This window comes from Oryctolagus cuniculus, chromosome 9 (assembly GCF_964237555.1).
Source record: "Oryctolagus cuniculus chromosome 9, mOryCun1.1, whole genome shotgun sequence".
Lineage (NCBI taxonomy): Eukaryota > Metazoa > Chordata > Mammalia > Lagomorpha > Leporidae > Oryctolagus > Oryctolagus cuniculus.
The window spans coordinates 52,202,263-52,218,082 of record NC_091440.1 but is presented as its reverse complement, the minus strand read 5'-3'; the positions used below and the strand labels follow the sequence as shown (position 1 = coordinate 52,218,082).

Genomic DNA, 15,820 nt, shown 5'->3' with positions numbered 1-15,820 from the left:
AAGCTTCTCAATTTGATGTAATCCCATTTGTCAATTTTGATTTTGACTGGCTGTGCCTCTGTGGTCTTTTCTAAGAACTCTTTGTCTATCCCAATGTCTTGCAGGGTTCCCCAGTGTTCTCTAATAATTTGATGGTATCAGGCTGTAGATTTAGGTCACTGATCTGTTTTGAGTGGATTTTTTGTATAAGGTGTAAAGTAGGGGTCTTGTTTCATACTTATGTATGCAAAGATCCAGTTTTCCCAGTACCATTTGTTGAAGAGACTGTGTTTATTCCAGAGATTGATTTTAGCTCCTTTGTCAAAGATAAGTTGGTTGTAGATGTGGGAGCTGATTTCTGGAGTTTCTGTTCTGTTCCACTGGTCTATCCATCTGTTTTTGTACCAGTATCAGGCTGTTTTGATTTTAACTGACCTGTAATGTGTTTTGAAATCTGGTATTGTGATGCCTCTGGCTTTGTTTTTGTTGTATAAGATTGCTTTACCTATTTGGAGTCTCCTGTGTTTCCATGTTAATTTTAGCATTGTTTTTTCCATATCTGAAAAGAATGTCCTTGATATTTTGATAGGTATTGCAATGAATCTGTAAATTGCTTTCTGTAGTATGGACATTTTGATGATATTGATTCTTCCTATGCATGGATATGGGAGATTTTTTCCATTTTTTTGTGTGTCTTCTTTTGTTTTGTTCTTTAATGTTTTGTAATTCTCGTTGTAGAGATCTTTTGTATCCTTGGTTAAATTTATTCCGAAGTATTTAATTTTTTTGTAGCTCTTGTGAATGGAATTGATTTTGTGTTAAAGTCTATTTTGTCTGATATTAGGTTGGCTACACCAGCTCTTTTTTGTTTCTGTTAGTGTGGAATATCTTTCACCTGTTCACTTTCAGTCTACATGTATCTTTGTTGGTGAGATATGTTTCTTGTAGCCAGAGAATAGATGAGTTTTTCAATTCAGCCAGTCTGTATCTTTTAACTAGAAAGTTGAAGCCACTTATATTCAAGGTGACTATTCCCATAAATATTTCTATTATTTAATTGCATTTTCTTTGTACTGGTGGATTTTCTGCCTTCACTTCTTTCATAGATGAGCGTGTCCCTGTATTTTTGTGTGTAGCACATCTCTAAACATCTTTTGTAAGGCTAGATGAATGGTTACATATTCTTTCAATTTCTGTTTGCTGCAGAAGGTCTTTTTTTCACATTCATTCATAAATGAGAGCTTTGCAGGGTATAGTATTCTGGGTTGACAGTTTTTTTCTTTTAAGAGTTGGAATATATCTCATCATTCTCTCCTAACCAGTAGGGTTTCTAATAAGAAGTCAGCTGTGAGTTTAATAGGAGATCCTCTGGAAGTCATCTGCCATTTTTCTCCTGCACATTTTAGAACTTTTATGTTTTACTGTGGAGAGTTTGACTACAATGTGTCATGGTAAAGATCTTTTCTGATATGTCTATTAGACGTTTTATGTGCTTCCTGTATTTGGATGTCCTTTCTTTCTCCAAATTATGGAAGTTTTCTGTACTTATTTTACTAAAAAGCCTTCTAATCCAGTCTTTCTTTCTGTTCCTTCAGGATTCCTAAGACCCGCATGTTGGGTCGTTGGATAGTATGCCTTAAATCTTCCACACCATTTTTTAGTTTTGTAATTTCTTCTTCTTTTTTTATTTTTATTTTTGGCCTGACTGTAAAATTTCCAGAAATTTGTCTTCTATCTTGGATATTCTTTCTTCTGCCTTACCAAGGCTGTTCAGGCTTTCCACCTCATTTTTTGTTTGATTTTTTGAATTCTTCATTTCCAATATTTCATTTTGTTTTCTCTTTAAAATCTCTATCTCATGGGAAAAAAATTTCATTCATGTCATGTATGGATTTCTTTAATTCGTGGATTTGTTTCTGATTGCTTCTAAGTAACCTTACAATGAAGTTTTTGGATTTCATTTCTGGCATTTCTTCAATCTCTTCATCTTCACATTCTAGTATTGAAGTGTTGTGTTCCGTTGGGGACGTCATGTTATCTTCCTTATTCTTGTTTCTTGAATTGTTGTGTTTATTTTTAGGCATTTGTGAAGATACTTACTGGTTTTATTTTTTTTTCCTCTGATCAATTTTATCTTTGAACGATGCCTCTCTCACTAAGTAGAGTGTCTGCTTTCAGTGAATACCCTGAAGTTTTTTCTGGGTGTGGCCAGGGAGCTCTGTTCAGGGCTCCAAGGATTAGGGGAATGTCCTAGGTGACACCCAAATTGGGCATAATAAATCTCTCTCTCTCTCTTTTTTTTTTTTTTTTTTTATCAGGCGGGAGGTTTGTTCAGCTCTGTTTGCATAGTCTCATGCTTGTCGTGCCTCCTTTTTCTCCTTCCTCCAAGGAGAAAAATTCCTGGGTGCTAGCCCCAATGGCTGCAATATTCATCCGTGCTGCTTCAAGCACAACACAAAGGATCTGTGTAGTCCTCTATCTGAGCACGGATACTGCAGCAGTGACACTCATCATGGAATCAGGGAGTCCCAAGGGTGTGGAGTTGCCCAGGGTGGCTGCCCAAAGACCCAGCCACACCCTGTGCCTTCCCATATAGCCACAGTATTTTCACAGTCCCAGCACACAAGGCTCCCAAAATCATGAGCACCCACTCAGCCCCCTGTCAATTCTCCCTGCCAGATTCAATCATCTGCTTTCAGCTGGTCGCTGAGCCTGCAGACACAGCTGACACAGCTGTTACATGTGTGCAAAATGGCACCTGCCCTCTCTCAGCTAGTTATAGGGCGCTGATGTTGGGTGGTCAGGAAGTCAGAAACGCTTTTTACTGTGCCCTCTCTATTCCCCTTTAGGTTGGCAGGTATAGTCCCCCCACAAGGCTCCAAGCTGAACTCATGCCAAGTTCTTCCCACAGCTTTATCGCCAGTGGCTTGGCTGCTGCAGTCTGGTCTCCCCTCACTGCAAAGCTGGTTCTCAGGCTCTTGGCTCCTGGGGTTCTGTGTTGTGCCTCTGTTGGTGCTGTGCGTCCACATCTTCCATGGAGATCCACAGTGTCTCTCTAACTTGCATGGGGTTTCCTCTGCCCTTTTCTCCCTGACTCTTTCCTGAGATTGCACTCTCTCCACTTTTATTTTTTTTTAAACTGTCTTCCTCTAAACCAGAGCAGTAAGCTTGCTTGCTATTCTGTTGTCTTGAAATCACCAGCTTATTCTTTAAAAGCACTCTTTTCCAGTAAAAAGCATTTAATTATGTAAATTTTGAAACATACACCAAAGTAGAGGATAGAATAAGGAACACATTTTAGCCTCTCACAGAGTTCAATAATAATAACTTACATTTTGTCAATGTTTTTTCATCTTCACCCCTGCTTTTTCATTTGTTTTGGTTGTTGATCCTGTTTTTTTTTTTTTTTTTTTTTTTTTGATTTTATTTATTTATTTATTTGAGAGGTAGAGTTACAGACAGTGAGAGAGAGACAGAGAGAAAGGTTTTCCATCCACTGGTTCCCTCCAAATGGCTGCAACGGTCGGAGCTGTGCTGATCTGAAGCTGGGAGACAGGTGCTTCTTCTGGTCTCCTGTGTGGGTGTGTAGGGGTCTGAGCACTTGGGCCATTTTCTACTGCTTTCCCAGGCCACAGCAGAGAGCTGGATTGGAAGAGGAGCAGCTGGGACTAGAACCAGCGCCCATATGGCATGCTGGCGCCACAGGAAGAGGATTAACCTGCTGGTATTTTGAATCAAATAGTTAACATTGTGCCTTTTGACCTACAAATACTTCAGCATGCCTATCTAAGGAATAAAGACTTTCTGCTTTACATAAGCAGCTTGTTGCTATCTCCCCAAGATGTGTTATAGCACCATGTACATGCAGACAACTGAGCAGTGAGGGCAGGTATCAGCCCCAGAACAGGCTGTGATAACTGAGGGCTACTCAACTCTGCTCTTCAAGCGGGAAAACAGCCACAGACATTTAAAAGAACCAGCTGGGCTGTCTTCTACAGGCGGCCCCATGACCCACGTGTGGCTGCTGTTTATTCCAGAGTTGCCTGAGACCACAAGAGTGGCCTCTCAAGAGTTGGAAAGCTAATACTGGGCAGGGTGGCTCTCCCAGGGTCGTAGATCAGCTCCATGGGTCTCCCTAAGGAGACAAACCCACCACTGATCCCTCCAGACCCTCCTCTGGAGTTTGGCCCCACGATCTAGGCTATCAGGAGTTTTTATGGTAAAATGTTCTCAGGATAGATCAATATCTTATGTAATTTTCCCATAATTCCTCCTGAATCACTTCACTAGCAGCAATAAGGGTTAATTTTTAGGAACTGCATTACTCCTAACACACACATGTACACAGGCACACATACCTGTACAGAAGTAGTAGTTTGACAGTTGTCCTTGAAGTGTTTTCATTTAGTGTCTCCACATTTTGCCTCCTGGAAGCCACATTAGTATTTCTTGTTAAGAGTGATGAAAATTGGCCGGCGCCGCGGCTCTCTAGGCTAATCCTCCGCCTTGCGGCGCTGGCACACCAGGTTCTAGTCCTGGTCGGGGCGCCGGATTCTGTCCCGGTTGCCTCTCTTCCAGGCCAGCTCTCTGCTGTGGCCAGGGAGTGCAGTGGAGGATGGCCCAAGTGCTTGGGCCCTGCACCCCATGGGAGACCAGGAGAAGTACCTGGCTCCTGCCATCGGATCAGCGCGGTGCGCCGGCTGCAGCGTGCCGGCCGTGGCGGCCATTGGAAGGTGAACCAACAGCAAAGGAAGACCTTTCTCTCTGTCTCTCTCTCTCACTGTCCACTCTGCCTGTTAAAAAAAAAAAAAAAAAAGAGTGATGAAAATTGACATTTAAAACAGTTTAAAAGCTTTTGATGTGGTAACCATAGCAATGTAAGAAAAGTGGAGGAGGCAGTTAGGTACTTGAGCAGCTGGCACGCAGAGTAATCAGATGTACACGAGGAATCATAATGCATAGATAATTTTGGAAGTAAGGGAGCCCTAGCATTCTTTTAAAGTAGGGGGAGGAGCATTCAATAGTAATCACATTCAGATGTTTTAGACATAGTGAGTTGGTCACAGAAAGTTGAAAGAAGGAAAAAACCCCTATAACCTTAAGTGTTTTTTTATGTCATGACTAAGGAGTTCTATATCATTTTGGTGCACTCAAAAAGATTTTTGTCTATTTCACTTTTATTTTGGCAAAGAATAGATAACATAAAATTTAACATTTTTAACCACTTTTTAAGTATAAAATTTAATGATACTAAGTACATTCACATTGTTGCACAACCATTAGCACCATCTACCTCCCCTTCTTTTTCATCTTCTCAAATTGAAACTTTATGCCTATTAAACAGTAATTCACATTCTTTCTTCCTGCCTATCTCTGACAACTGTCAATTTACTTTTTTGTCTGTATGAATTTCACTATCGTGGGTTCCTCATGTAAATGGAAGCATACTGTATTTGTACTTATTTATCTTTACATAATAACTTCAAGTTTCATCCATATAATTAGTGTGTGTTAGAATTTCCTCATTTTGTAAGGCTAATTAGAATTCCATTGCATATATTTATCACATTTATTTAAATCATCCATCAATGGACATCAGGGTTATTTCCACATTTTGTCTTTTGTAAATGTGACTGCATAAATATTTGTTCAAGTGTGTGCTTTTAATTGTTTTCCATATCCAGAAGTGAAATAGGTGGATCATATGGTAATTCTATTTTTGACGTCTTTTGAGTGACTGCCACGCTGTATATTCTTGGTACATCATCTGCTGCCTCCTAGGTATATTAGCAGGAAGAAGCTGGATCAAAAACAGAGATGGGACTTGATCCCAAGGACTTTGAAATGGAATGCAAGCATCTCAAGTGACAGTTTAACCCGCTAGCCACAATATCTGCCCCCTATATCATATTTTAATTAACATTTCCTATAATGATAATTATTTTAAATGTACAAGAAAAGCTTAAAGTTGAGAAGATGTGTTGAGTTACAACTACTGCTTAACAGATGTATAGTACCTCAAAACCAAAATATACAGGAGGAATAGAAGAATGATCTGAAGATTATGACATACTAAAGGGTTTTATAGGTGTGAGAAACTGCTTTTGCTACAAAGATATTTTCTTTCCATTTTCATAAAACATTATTCTGTAATTTAATTTTGAGAGTTTAGGAAAAAAGAAACTGAAATTAATAGAGTTTGGAAGCTTATCTTCCATTAAAGAATTTTCCATTGGCTGAATATTTATTCCAAATACATATTGTTTTGTAAAACATACTATTAAATAAATTTTATTGTAGTTGAAAGTACCTTCATATTAGACAATAAAAATTTGATCTCTCTAAATAGTTAGAACCTTTATCACTGTTGTTATGTTAATACATTTTATGTCTAAAAACTTCAATTGTTTCTTTTTTTTGTTTGAGAGGCAGAGAGGCAGGAGAGGAGGGGGTAGATAGAGGAGAGAGAGAGAGAGAGAACACACTCATTCACTAATTCACTGCCCAAATGTACACAATACCTGGTACAGGGCTGGGAGAAAGCCAGAGAGTGGGTCTGACAAATGGGTGGCAGGGACTCAATTACTTGTGTCACCATCACTGCTTCCTAGAGTAGGAAGCTGGTAGTTGGAGTCAGGAGCTAGAGCTAAGTATTGAACCCAGGTACTCTGATATGGAATTCAGCCATTTTAACTGCTAGGCTAAATACCCACCGCAAATCTTCATTTTGATAATAATTTCTAAATAATATTTGTCTGTTAGGTTAAAATTTTATATACTTAATAAAGTGAAATTCTTTTTACCAAAGTTTTTTTAAACTTACCACTTATTGAGGAGTACTGTTTTCTCCTTAGGAGAATAGCTTGATAAATATTTGTGAAAATCATAATGTGAATATGTGTTTTGGTAAGGGGTGATTAAGGTAGAGACTTTGTCTAATTATCAAAGTTAGGAATATAGTGTTTTATGTAGTTAAAATAATTTAAAGGCCTCTCCCCTGTTTTGTTTCCTAAGAATCTACTCAGAGGGGAGCAGATATTTAGCCTAATGGTTAAGATGCCTATGTCCTGCAGCAGAATGCCTCAGTTTGATTCCTGGCTCTTCTTCCTTGCTGCAGCTTCCTACCATTGCAGATCCTGGGAGCTGTCAGTGATGACTCAAGTAACTGGCTTTCTGAAACCCTGTGGGAGGCTTGGATTGAGTTCTGGCCCCATCTCAACTCTGGCCATTGCAGAGAATTGGGGAGTAAATGGGCAGATGGGAGCTCTGATTGGTTGTTTTTCTCTGTCTCTCTTGTCTCTGCCTCTCGAATTTGAAAAATATATAAAATCAAAGAAATAGATTCCTAGAATATTATAAATGTCGCAAATATATTTTTATGTGTAATTTCTGTTTTCTGACTGACTTTTTTCACAGAGCTTATCCAAACACAATAGAAGCAATATTGGAACCGAAGGTGGGCCCCCTCCTTTTGTGCCTTTTGGACAGGTACTGATGTTCATATTGCTAGATGAATTAACTCAATAAAAAGTTTTTCATTTGTATTCAAGCTATGTTTGTTCAACGTTGAGCTAAACTAGTTGTTCAGAGGTCATGGAGTTATATGGAAATATGGAATTCAAGGAATTTAATAATTTTGCTGTTAACCCCAAGATTGAATCATTTAAGAGCTGTATCTGGATAGGAACTTACAACTGGTAGAATTGGGAAAAGAATTTGTATTTTTTAAGGCAAATTCAAAAGTAAAAGCCAAAATATGCCACAATTTTTCTTTTGTTCAGTAAAATGGAGAGAAGGAGAAAGAAAAGTGAAGCCTCACAAAGTGATCCAGGTGAGGAGGTGGAGTAGGGAGGAGCATCCCTGTACTCCTGGATGACCTGCTTTCCCAATTCTCCCTTCTCAGATTCTGCCTCACTCCAAACACTCAATCTCAGGAACTTGACTTTATTTCCAGTGGACATTTTCCTTTTCAGCCTCTGCAATCCTGATCCCTCTTCTACATAAACAAATGATTTTCTACCTACTCCCTGTTTTTCAGTCTTCCTTGTTGTAAAGTTTTACCTTTAGGTTGCTATTCAGTGGTCCTTTATCTTGTGTCTTCCTGGTTGTACTGAGCACCAAATCACACTCACAATGATTTCCAGCATTCCTTGCTTTTTTACTGATGAATCTGAGAATTCCTGTGGCAGCTTGTTCTTCCCTAATGATGGCCACCCAAATTTAGCTGTTGGTAATCCTCCTTGTATTTGCTTTTTTCCTTGAGTGTGCTGAGAGTGAAGACAAGTTAGAGATCTAACAGGTAGGAAACAGAGACCTATATTTCAAGAAGGTTTGTTGTGTGTGTGTGTGTATGTGTGTGTGTCTTTAAGTTTTAGAATGAAAAAAAATCTAGATCAAAAGATAAATAATCAGTTGACTGCCATTCTCTTCAAAAGCCATTTTCATAAAGTCTCCTCAAAATTAGTCATACTTGCAGCATGGTTAATTTGAAAGTATTTTTAAAATATGTTGATATTAATTGTGTGTTTTTGAACAAAGACCTAAATGAAAGGATATAGGAAGTCCTGTGGTGTGATCCATGTTGGTATTCTTACAGAATGAAAACAGAGTCTAATAACATATAGTTGAAAATAAGAAATACTTTTTCTATAAGAACTTACTTTTCCATTAAAAATTTTCTTGAAGGCCGGTGCCGCGGCTCACTAGGCTAATCCTCCGCCTTGCGGCGCTGGCACACAGGGTTCTAGTCCTGGGTCCTGGTCGGGGCGCCGGATTCTTTCCCGGTTGCCCCTCTTCCAGGCCAGCTCTCTGCTGTGGCCCAAGAAGGCAGTGGAGGATGACCCAAGTGCTTGGCCCTGCACCCCATGGGAGACCAGGAGAAGCACCTGGCTCCTGCCTTCGGATCAGCTCAGTGTGCCAGCCGCAGCGCGCCAGCTGTGGCGGCCATTGGAGGGTGAACCAATGGCAAAAGGAAGACCTTTCTCTCTGTCTCTCTCTCTCTCCCTGTCCACTCTGCCTGTCAAAAAAAAAAAATTTCTTGATAATGTTTCTTCTTATAAATTATTTAAGTTGACTTATCAACTTTTTTTTTCCCCAGGGAAACTTATGATCTAGTTATTTTCAAGAAATTGAAGGGTACTGTGCTGCTTTTTTTTGGGTTAGGAAGTATAACAAAAGGTAGACTTACAATAATATTTGTTTACAAAGTTCATTCTGAAAAATTAAAAGAAATTAAATTTATTTATTTGAGTGCTAGAGTCACACAGAGAGAGGGAGAGACGAGAGAAAGGTCTTCCATCTGCTGTTTCATTGCCCAAATGGGCACAAAGACCAGAGTGGGGCCAATCCAGAGCCAGGACCTTCTTCTGGGTCTACCATGTGGGTGCAGGTACCCAAGCACATGGGCCATCTTCTACTGCTTTCCCAGGCAGGCCATAAGCAGAGAACTAGATCAGAAGCGGAGCAGCTGAGATGAGAACTGGCACCCATATATATGGGATGGCGGCACTGCATGTGGAGGCTTAGCCTATAATGCCATGGTGCTGGCCCACTCTGAAAAGTTCTTACACAGCATATTGCAGCCCTTTATCTAGGTTAAAAGATAGATAATGCTGTGTGTGTGTGTTTTGGTATCAAAAGGATGTATTTATACTGCTGAATAAATATGTATGTAATACCTTTGTTTGCAAAGATCTCCTTTTTATTAATGAATTGAGAAAAGGTACATTTGATAGGAATTTTATTGGTAAAAATGGTGTGGAGACCAAAACTCAGGATTTATTTTTAGGCAAGTAATGCCTTTCTTAATTTATTTTATGAGACTTAAAAAACTTTATAGTTTGAGGGACAGAGTATTTTTAGCTTTTGGTTCATTAAATGCAGAGATGCCTTTTCATTTATTAAAATAACTGTCCTATCCAACTCATATACGGATATTGTGACATAATGTGGAAATTAGGCTCATAATTGCAAGACTAAATCTACCTCTTCTTGTGCATTAGACTGTTTAAAATCTAAAATTATTTTAAATTATTACTCTAAAATGAAACCTATATCTTTTGTTGCAATATATGCTTTAAACACAGGGTCCTTAAAAAGTTAATGGGAAAATGCATTTAAAAGATAAGTATTTGAGATGCACAATAATTTTGAAATCCATGTATTCTTTATTTGTAATATGCATTTCCCATTAACTTTTTGAAAACCCCTCATTTGTGCCCTGGTTTACATGACCACATTTTTCTACAGCTTTTACTTGTATTTAGTAGTTACATTTATTTAAGAGGAAATTAAATCAGTTTTCTACCTTTTTTAAAATTTTTTTCAGATATTTATTTATTTTCTTGAGAGGCATAGTTACAGACAGAGAGAGGGAGAGAGAGAGAGAGAAGTCTTCCATCTGCTGATTCACTCCCTAAATGGCTGCAATGGCCAGGGCTGCACCAATCCGAAGTCAGGAGCCAGGAGCTTCTTCCTGAGCTCCCATGCTAGTGTAGGGACCCAGGCGCTTGGACCATCTTCCACTGCTTTCCCAGGCCATCAGCAGGGAGCTGGATTAGAAGTGGAGCAGCTGGGACTTGAACAGGCACTCACTCATATGGGATGTTGTTGTTGCAGGCAGATACTTAACCTACTATGCCACTGCCCTGGCGTATCTACAGGATAGAATTGTAGTTTTGTGACCTCTAAGCTATTTTAAGAGATATAAACATTTCTTTTAAAGAAATTTTACTTTCTCATGAAATATTGAATCTTTATTGGAAACACTGACTTATTTTTATTTATTTTACCAGAAGTGTGTGTCTCATGTTCAAGTGGATAGCAAAGAACTTGACCGAAGAAAGACGTTGCAAGTTACAATGCCTGTCAAACCTACAAATGATAATGATGAATTTGAAAAACAAAGGACTGCTGCAATTGCTGAAGTTGCAAAGAGCAAAGAAGTAAGAAATTAAATCATTGCTATTTTCTCTTATTTCGTATCATATTATGTTTAGATTGGTCATGGTCATTATTGCCTTTTCACACAACATAACTACTCCAAAGCTTTGACTTTATTGTATATTCATAGGTAGAAAGTGCCTTGCTACTTTATGGGGTCTTTGGTTTACCTGTTTTATTCACATGTTCTTTTTCTGCATATCCTTGGCAGTTTTAATAAGTTACTCGTGAAAGCAAATCATCCTTCTGATCTCTCTCTCTCCCATTGCTTCTTGACAGTGTTAACAATTGAACACAACATTGATTAATGAAAGAAGGTTTCCTGTTGTTAGTTGGGGTAGTTGACACCTTTTCAGTATAATTTCCTCCTTTGATATTGAGGAATGAAGAATGAATAAAAATTGCAGGGTAAATCAGTGGGTCAGTCTTAATATTTTTGTCCATTTCTATCCAATGTTATATTTAACAAAATAAAATTTTTTTACCTTTGGGTTATTTGTATATTTACACACATATACACACATGTACTCACACACTTAATAGCCAAACATTCTCTTTTAATGGTGTTGCATTTCTTGCTTATTTGGACTAGATATTTTCTCTAGTTACTTACTGATTTTTAGATTTTGGTAAGAAAATTTAGCTCATGAATTAATTGCTTAGACAGATTTCTTGAAAAGATTAGTGAGATTGAGATAGTTTCCATTATTCCAAATCCATAATAAAGCATCCCTAACAACTACTTGCTCTTAAATTTTGAAGTTTATGTAGACTTCTGGAATTTTGGTTGTTCTTACTGTGGTCTCTTTTTTTTTTTTTGTTTTTAAAGAAAAATAGTAAGATTATTTATTTGAAAGAGTTACACACACACGCACACACACACACATACAGATCATCTATCCTCTGAGTCTCTCCCCAGATGGCTACAATGGCTAGGAATGGGTGAGGCTGAAGCTAAGATCCAGGAACTTCTTCTGGGTCTCCTATGTGGATGGCAGGGGCCTAACCATTTGGACCATCTTCTGCTTTTCTAAGACCATTTTCAGGGAGCTAGATAAGAAGAGGAGCATCTGGGACATGAACCGGTGCCTGTATGGGATGTTGGTATTGCAGGCAGAGGCTTTACCCATTAAGCCACAACATTGGAACTACTGTGGTGTCCTTCTATCATTAGTCTAGTGTAAGGCTCAGAAGCACAAGTTCTACAGTCAGATAACCTGGAAACATATCCTGCTGACTGCATTGGGTAGCTCTCATAGCTTTTTCAACCCTATTTTTATTCATTTGTGAAATCTGGGGATAATCATGGTACCTATTTCATATGGTTGCTGTGAGAATTAAAACTGATCATGTTGAAAACAATAAATGCTGGCAAGGATGTGGGGTAAAATGTACCTTAAACCACTATTGATGGGAATGTGACTAGTATAGCCATTGTGGAACACAGTATGGCAATACTTCAGAGAGTGGAAAATAGGCCTACTATATGACCCAGTAGTCCCACTCCTGAGAATTTACCCAATAGAAATGAAATCAGCTTAGGGAAGAGTTATCTGTACCCCCATGTTTATTGAGGCTTAATTCATAATAGCTAAGATATGGACTCAGTTCAGATGTCCATGAACTGCTGACTGGATAAAAAAATTGTGTACACACACACACACACACACAGACATACACACACAGTATGGAATACTACTGATCCATAAAAAGGAATGAAATCCTGTCTTTTGCAACACAATAGATGCAACTGGAAACCATTATACTTGGTTAAATAAGCCAGTCCCCACAAGACAAATACCATATGTTTTCCCTGATCTGTGGTAACTAATAGATAACCTAACATGTAATGTATTGGAGTAAAATTGACATTTTGAAATTCAATAATTACTTATAGCCCTGGCCTCTACTATTGGAGAACAATATTCTTTTTTCCTTCTTACTATTTGTTGAACTCTTTACCTAGTGTAGGGTTAATCTTATGAGTATAAAGTAAACCGGAAGTAGGTCATGGTAAAACTTGAGAGGGAATAAGAAAGCAAGGAGAAGGAAGGGTGGGAGCAAGGACAGGGGGAACATAGGCTGGGAAGTAGCATGTGTTCCTAAATCTGTATATGTGAAATATGTGATATTTGTTTACCTTAAGTAAAAAAAAAAAAAAAAGTTAAAAAAAACCTGATCATGTTGAAGTGTTTAGAACTACTACTGTTATCTACTGTTATTACCACGCAGGTCATGGCACTTTTGTTCAAAGTTTTCAAAGAATTACTGTGCCATTCTGCAGAATTTCTTCTGTTTTGAGATACATTTTATAGAATATTTTGAACATTTCTGAAGTTAATACATTTTATATAGTTTACATGGAATTTGTTTATTCCTCCCCACCCCCAGATATTAAAATTATTGAGTTTCAGAGGAATATATTGGGAATATTGATATTTCTTAATGATTATAGGAAAGTTGTTATTTTGATTTACATTAGTTTCAGAAGAAACATTCTTTCCAGGGATTTTGTTTAATGTGATTATGTCTGTCTGTCTGTCTATTGGAGTATAGTTAATAGTAATATACTTAATTATTTAAAGTCATAATTAATCACATTGTATTTTCCCACAAATATTTGATAGTTTTTTTAAAAAGTAAAACATATTTCAGGACTCAGTTTATATAAGAAAAAGTATCTGATGGAAGCTCAGAATGAACTAACAAACTTGGGGTTTCTGAGAAATTGAATGTGGAGTTTGAGAGAAGACAGGGGTAAAGAAGAATATTTCTAAGGGCTTTCCTCTGAGAAATTGGCAGGTTAGAGCTGCCTAACTTGAAATGAAGAAGGCTGTCATGGAGTAGATGTGTGGGGAAGATTTCTTGATCTGTTTTGAACATGACTATCAGGATGTCTATCAGACATTCGTATAGAAGTGTTTGCTAGTGAGACAAAAGAGTGTAATTGAAGAGTGAGCTTTAGGGTAGACACATGTATTTGAGAGTTGTAGGAATATGGATGTTACTTAAAATCAAGAGACCAAATGAAATCACCAAAGGAATGACTTTTAAAAAAGAAGAGAGAGGGATAAGGAATGAGTCTTATAGCATTTCAATTTTAGAGAATTTTAGGTGGAAGAATTTGAACCAGAGGGTCCAGGGCTGTGGTGCAGCGGGTTAAAATCCCGGCCTGCAGCACCAGCATCCCATATTGGCAACCGGTTCAAGTCCCAACTGCTCCACTTCTGATCCAGCTCCCTGCAAATGTGGGAAAGCATCGGAGGATGGCCCAAGTTCTTGGGCCCCTGCACCCATGTGGGAGACCCAGGAGAAGCTCTTGGCTCCTGGTTTCAGATCAGCTCAGCTTCAGCCATTTAGGTAGTTACCAGTGCATGGAAGAACTTTCTCTCTCTGTGTCTGTACTTCTCTGTGTAACTCTGTCTTTCAAATAAATAAAGTAAATATTTTTTTTTAAAAAGAATTTGAACCAGCAAGATATGACTGGTAATACAGCATAAAAACAAGAGACTGTAGAAAATGTGTCACTTGGGAGAGAATATTGAATTTATTAAAGTAGTTGGAAAATAATGTAAGATAATGACTGAAAAGTAATGGAAAATTCTCTTAGGTTCCTCTTAATGGGGGTAAACATTTACACAAGTTCTTTAGTGGTTATTTTAGTTTTTCAGTAAAGAAGTAAGCAAGGTCAACAGTAACAACAGGGAAGAAGGTATTGGAGGTTGGAAAAGTGGTTTGGAAAATTGAGAGGTTGAATGGGCTAGGGAAACACATAAGCTTGCTAGACAACATTACGTTCCTTCTTGAATTTCAAGGTCATCATGGTTTCAAGAATGATTAATTTACATAATATGCACAAGATCTAGATATTTGTATGCTGTACTGCATGACAACCCTCTTAAAGCAGTCAGAAGCAATTTGAAAATTCTATTTACTCTCTTCCTTAATCTATAAAATGGAAAGAAAATAATAAGCAAATGCATCCAGGATATAAAACTATTTCACTAACACTAAAAGAGAAACACGTTTTGAGTTATGGAATGTAAATTCTGGAAATATATTTATAATTTGGAACAGGTCAGTCTCCAGACTTCTCACATAAGTATATTCTAGTGTATTCACTAAAATAGTAATTACCATCTGTTACTGAGTGTTTGTCATTTCCCAGTTCCAGAGATAATCATTTCTTATAGATTCTGCCATTTAATCCTCACAAAGTATGTTTTCTCATCTTAATTTTAAGGATGAAAAACCCAAGGCTCAGTGAAAGATAGAAGTGAAGTGATTTACCTGAGGGTGGGAGCTTGTAAATGGCTGAGCTAAGATTAGTCCTAGCATTGTCTAGGTCGAAGGCCTGTGTTCTTACCTATTCTACATTGTCTCCTGGTCTATTAAACTTTTTATCATATTGATATAAATATTTTTCTTACATCAAGTATTAAGTTATACAAATATCAAGATATTTCACATTTATTTTTTAAACTTGATTTCATAAACCATTTTACTAATACAAGTTCAAGTTTTTTTAAAATTTTTGTTGGAGTATTATTTTTACTAATTTGAAAGGCAGAATTACAGGGGGACAGAGAGAGAGAGAAGGAAAGAAATCTTCCATCCTATGCTTCACTCCCCCAAAGGCCACAGGCTGGGGCTGGTCAGAGTACGGAGTTCCAACTAGGTCTCCCACATGGGTGTGCAAAGGCCCAAATACTTGGGTCATCTTCTGCTGCTTTCCCAGACACATTAGCAGGGAACTTGATCGGAAGCAGAACAGCCAGGACTTGAACTGGTGCTCTCATATGCAATTCTGGGGTTGCAGGTGGCTGCTTAGATCACTACCTCACTATGCCAGAGCCTCTACTTCTTTATATTTTCATATCTTTCAAAATAATTTCCATAT

General features: G+C 37.9%; 1 protein-coding gene across 2 annotated transcripts in view; it reads left to right on the top strand.

The window, feature by feature from the left end:
• Positions 1-15,820, top strand: part of TDRD3 (tudor domain containing 3) — a 196,508-nt gene that overhangs the window by 89,017 nt on the left and 91,671 nt on the right. For both annotated transcript variants that reach the window (XR_007920946.2, XM_008260040.4), the window contains exons 6-7: positions 7,396-7,467; positions 10,773-10,922. Coding sequence is in view for 1 of the 2 variants with exons in the window: in XM_008260040.4 (XP_008258262.1) it covers positions 7,396-7,467; positions 10,773-10,922 (222 nt within the window). In the remaining variant the exon portion in view is untranslated. The remainder of the gene's footprint in view (positions 1-7,395; positions 7,468-10,772; positions 10,923-15,820) is intronic.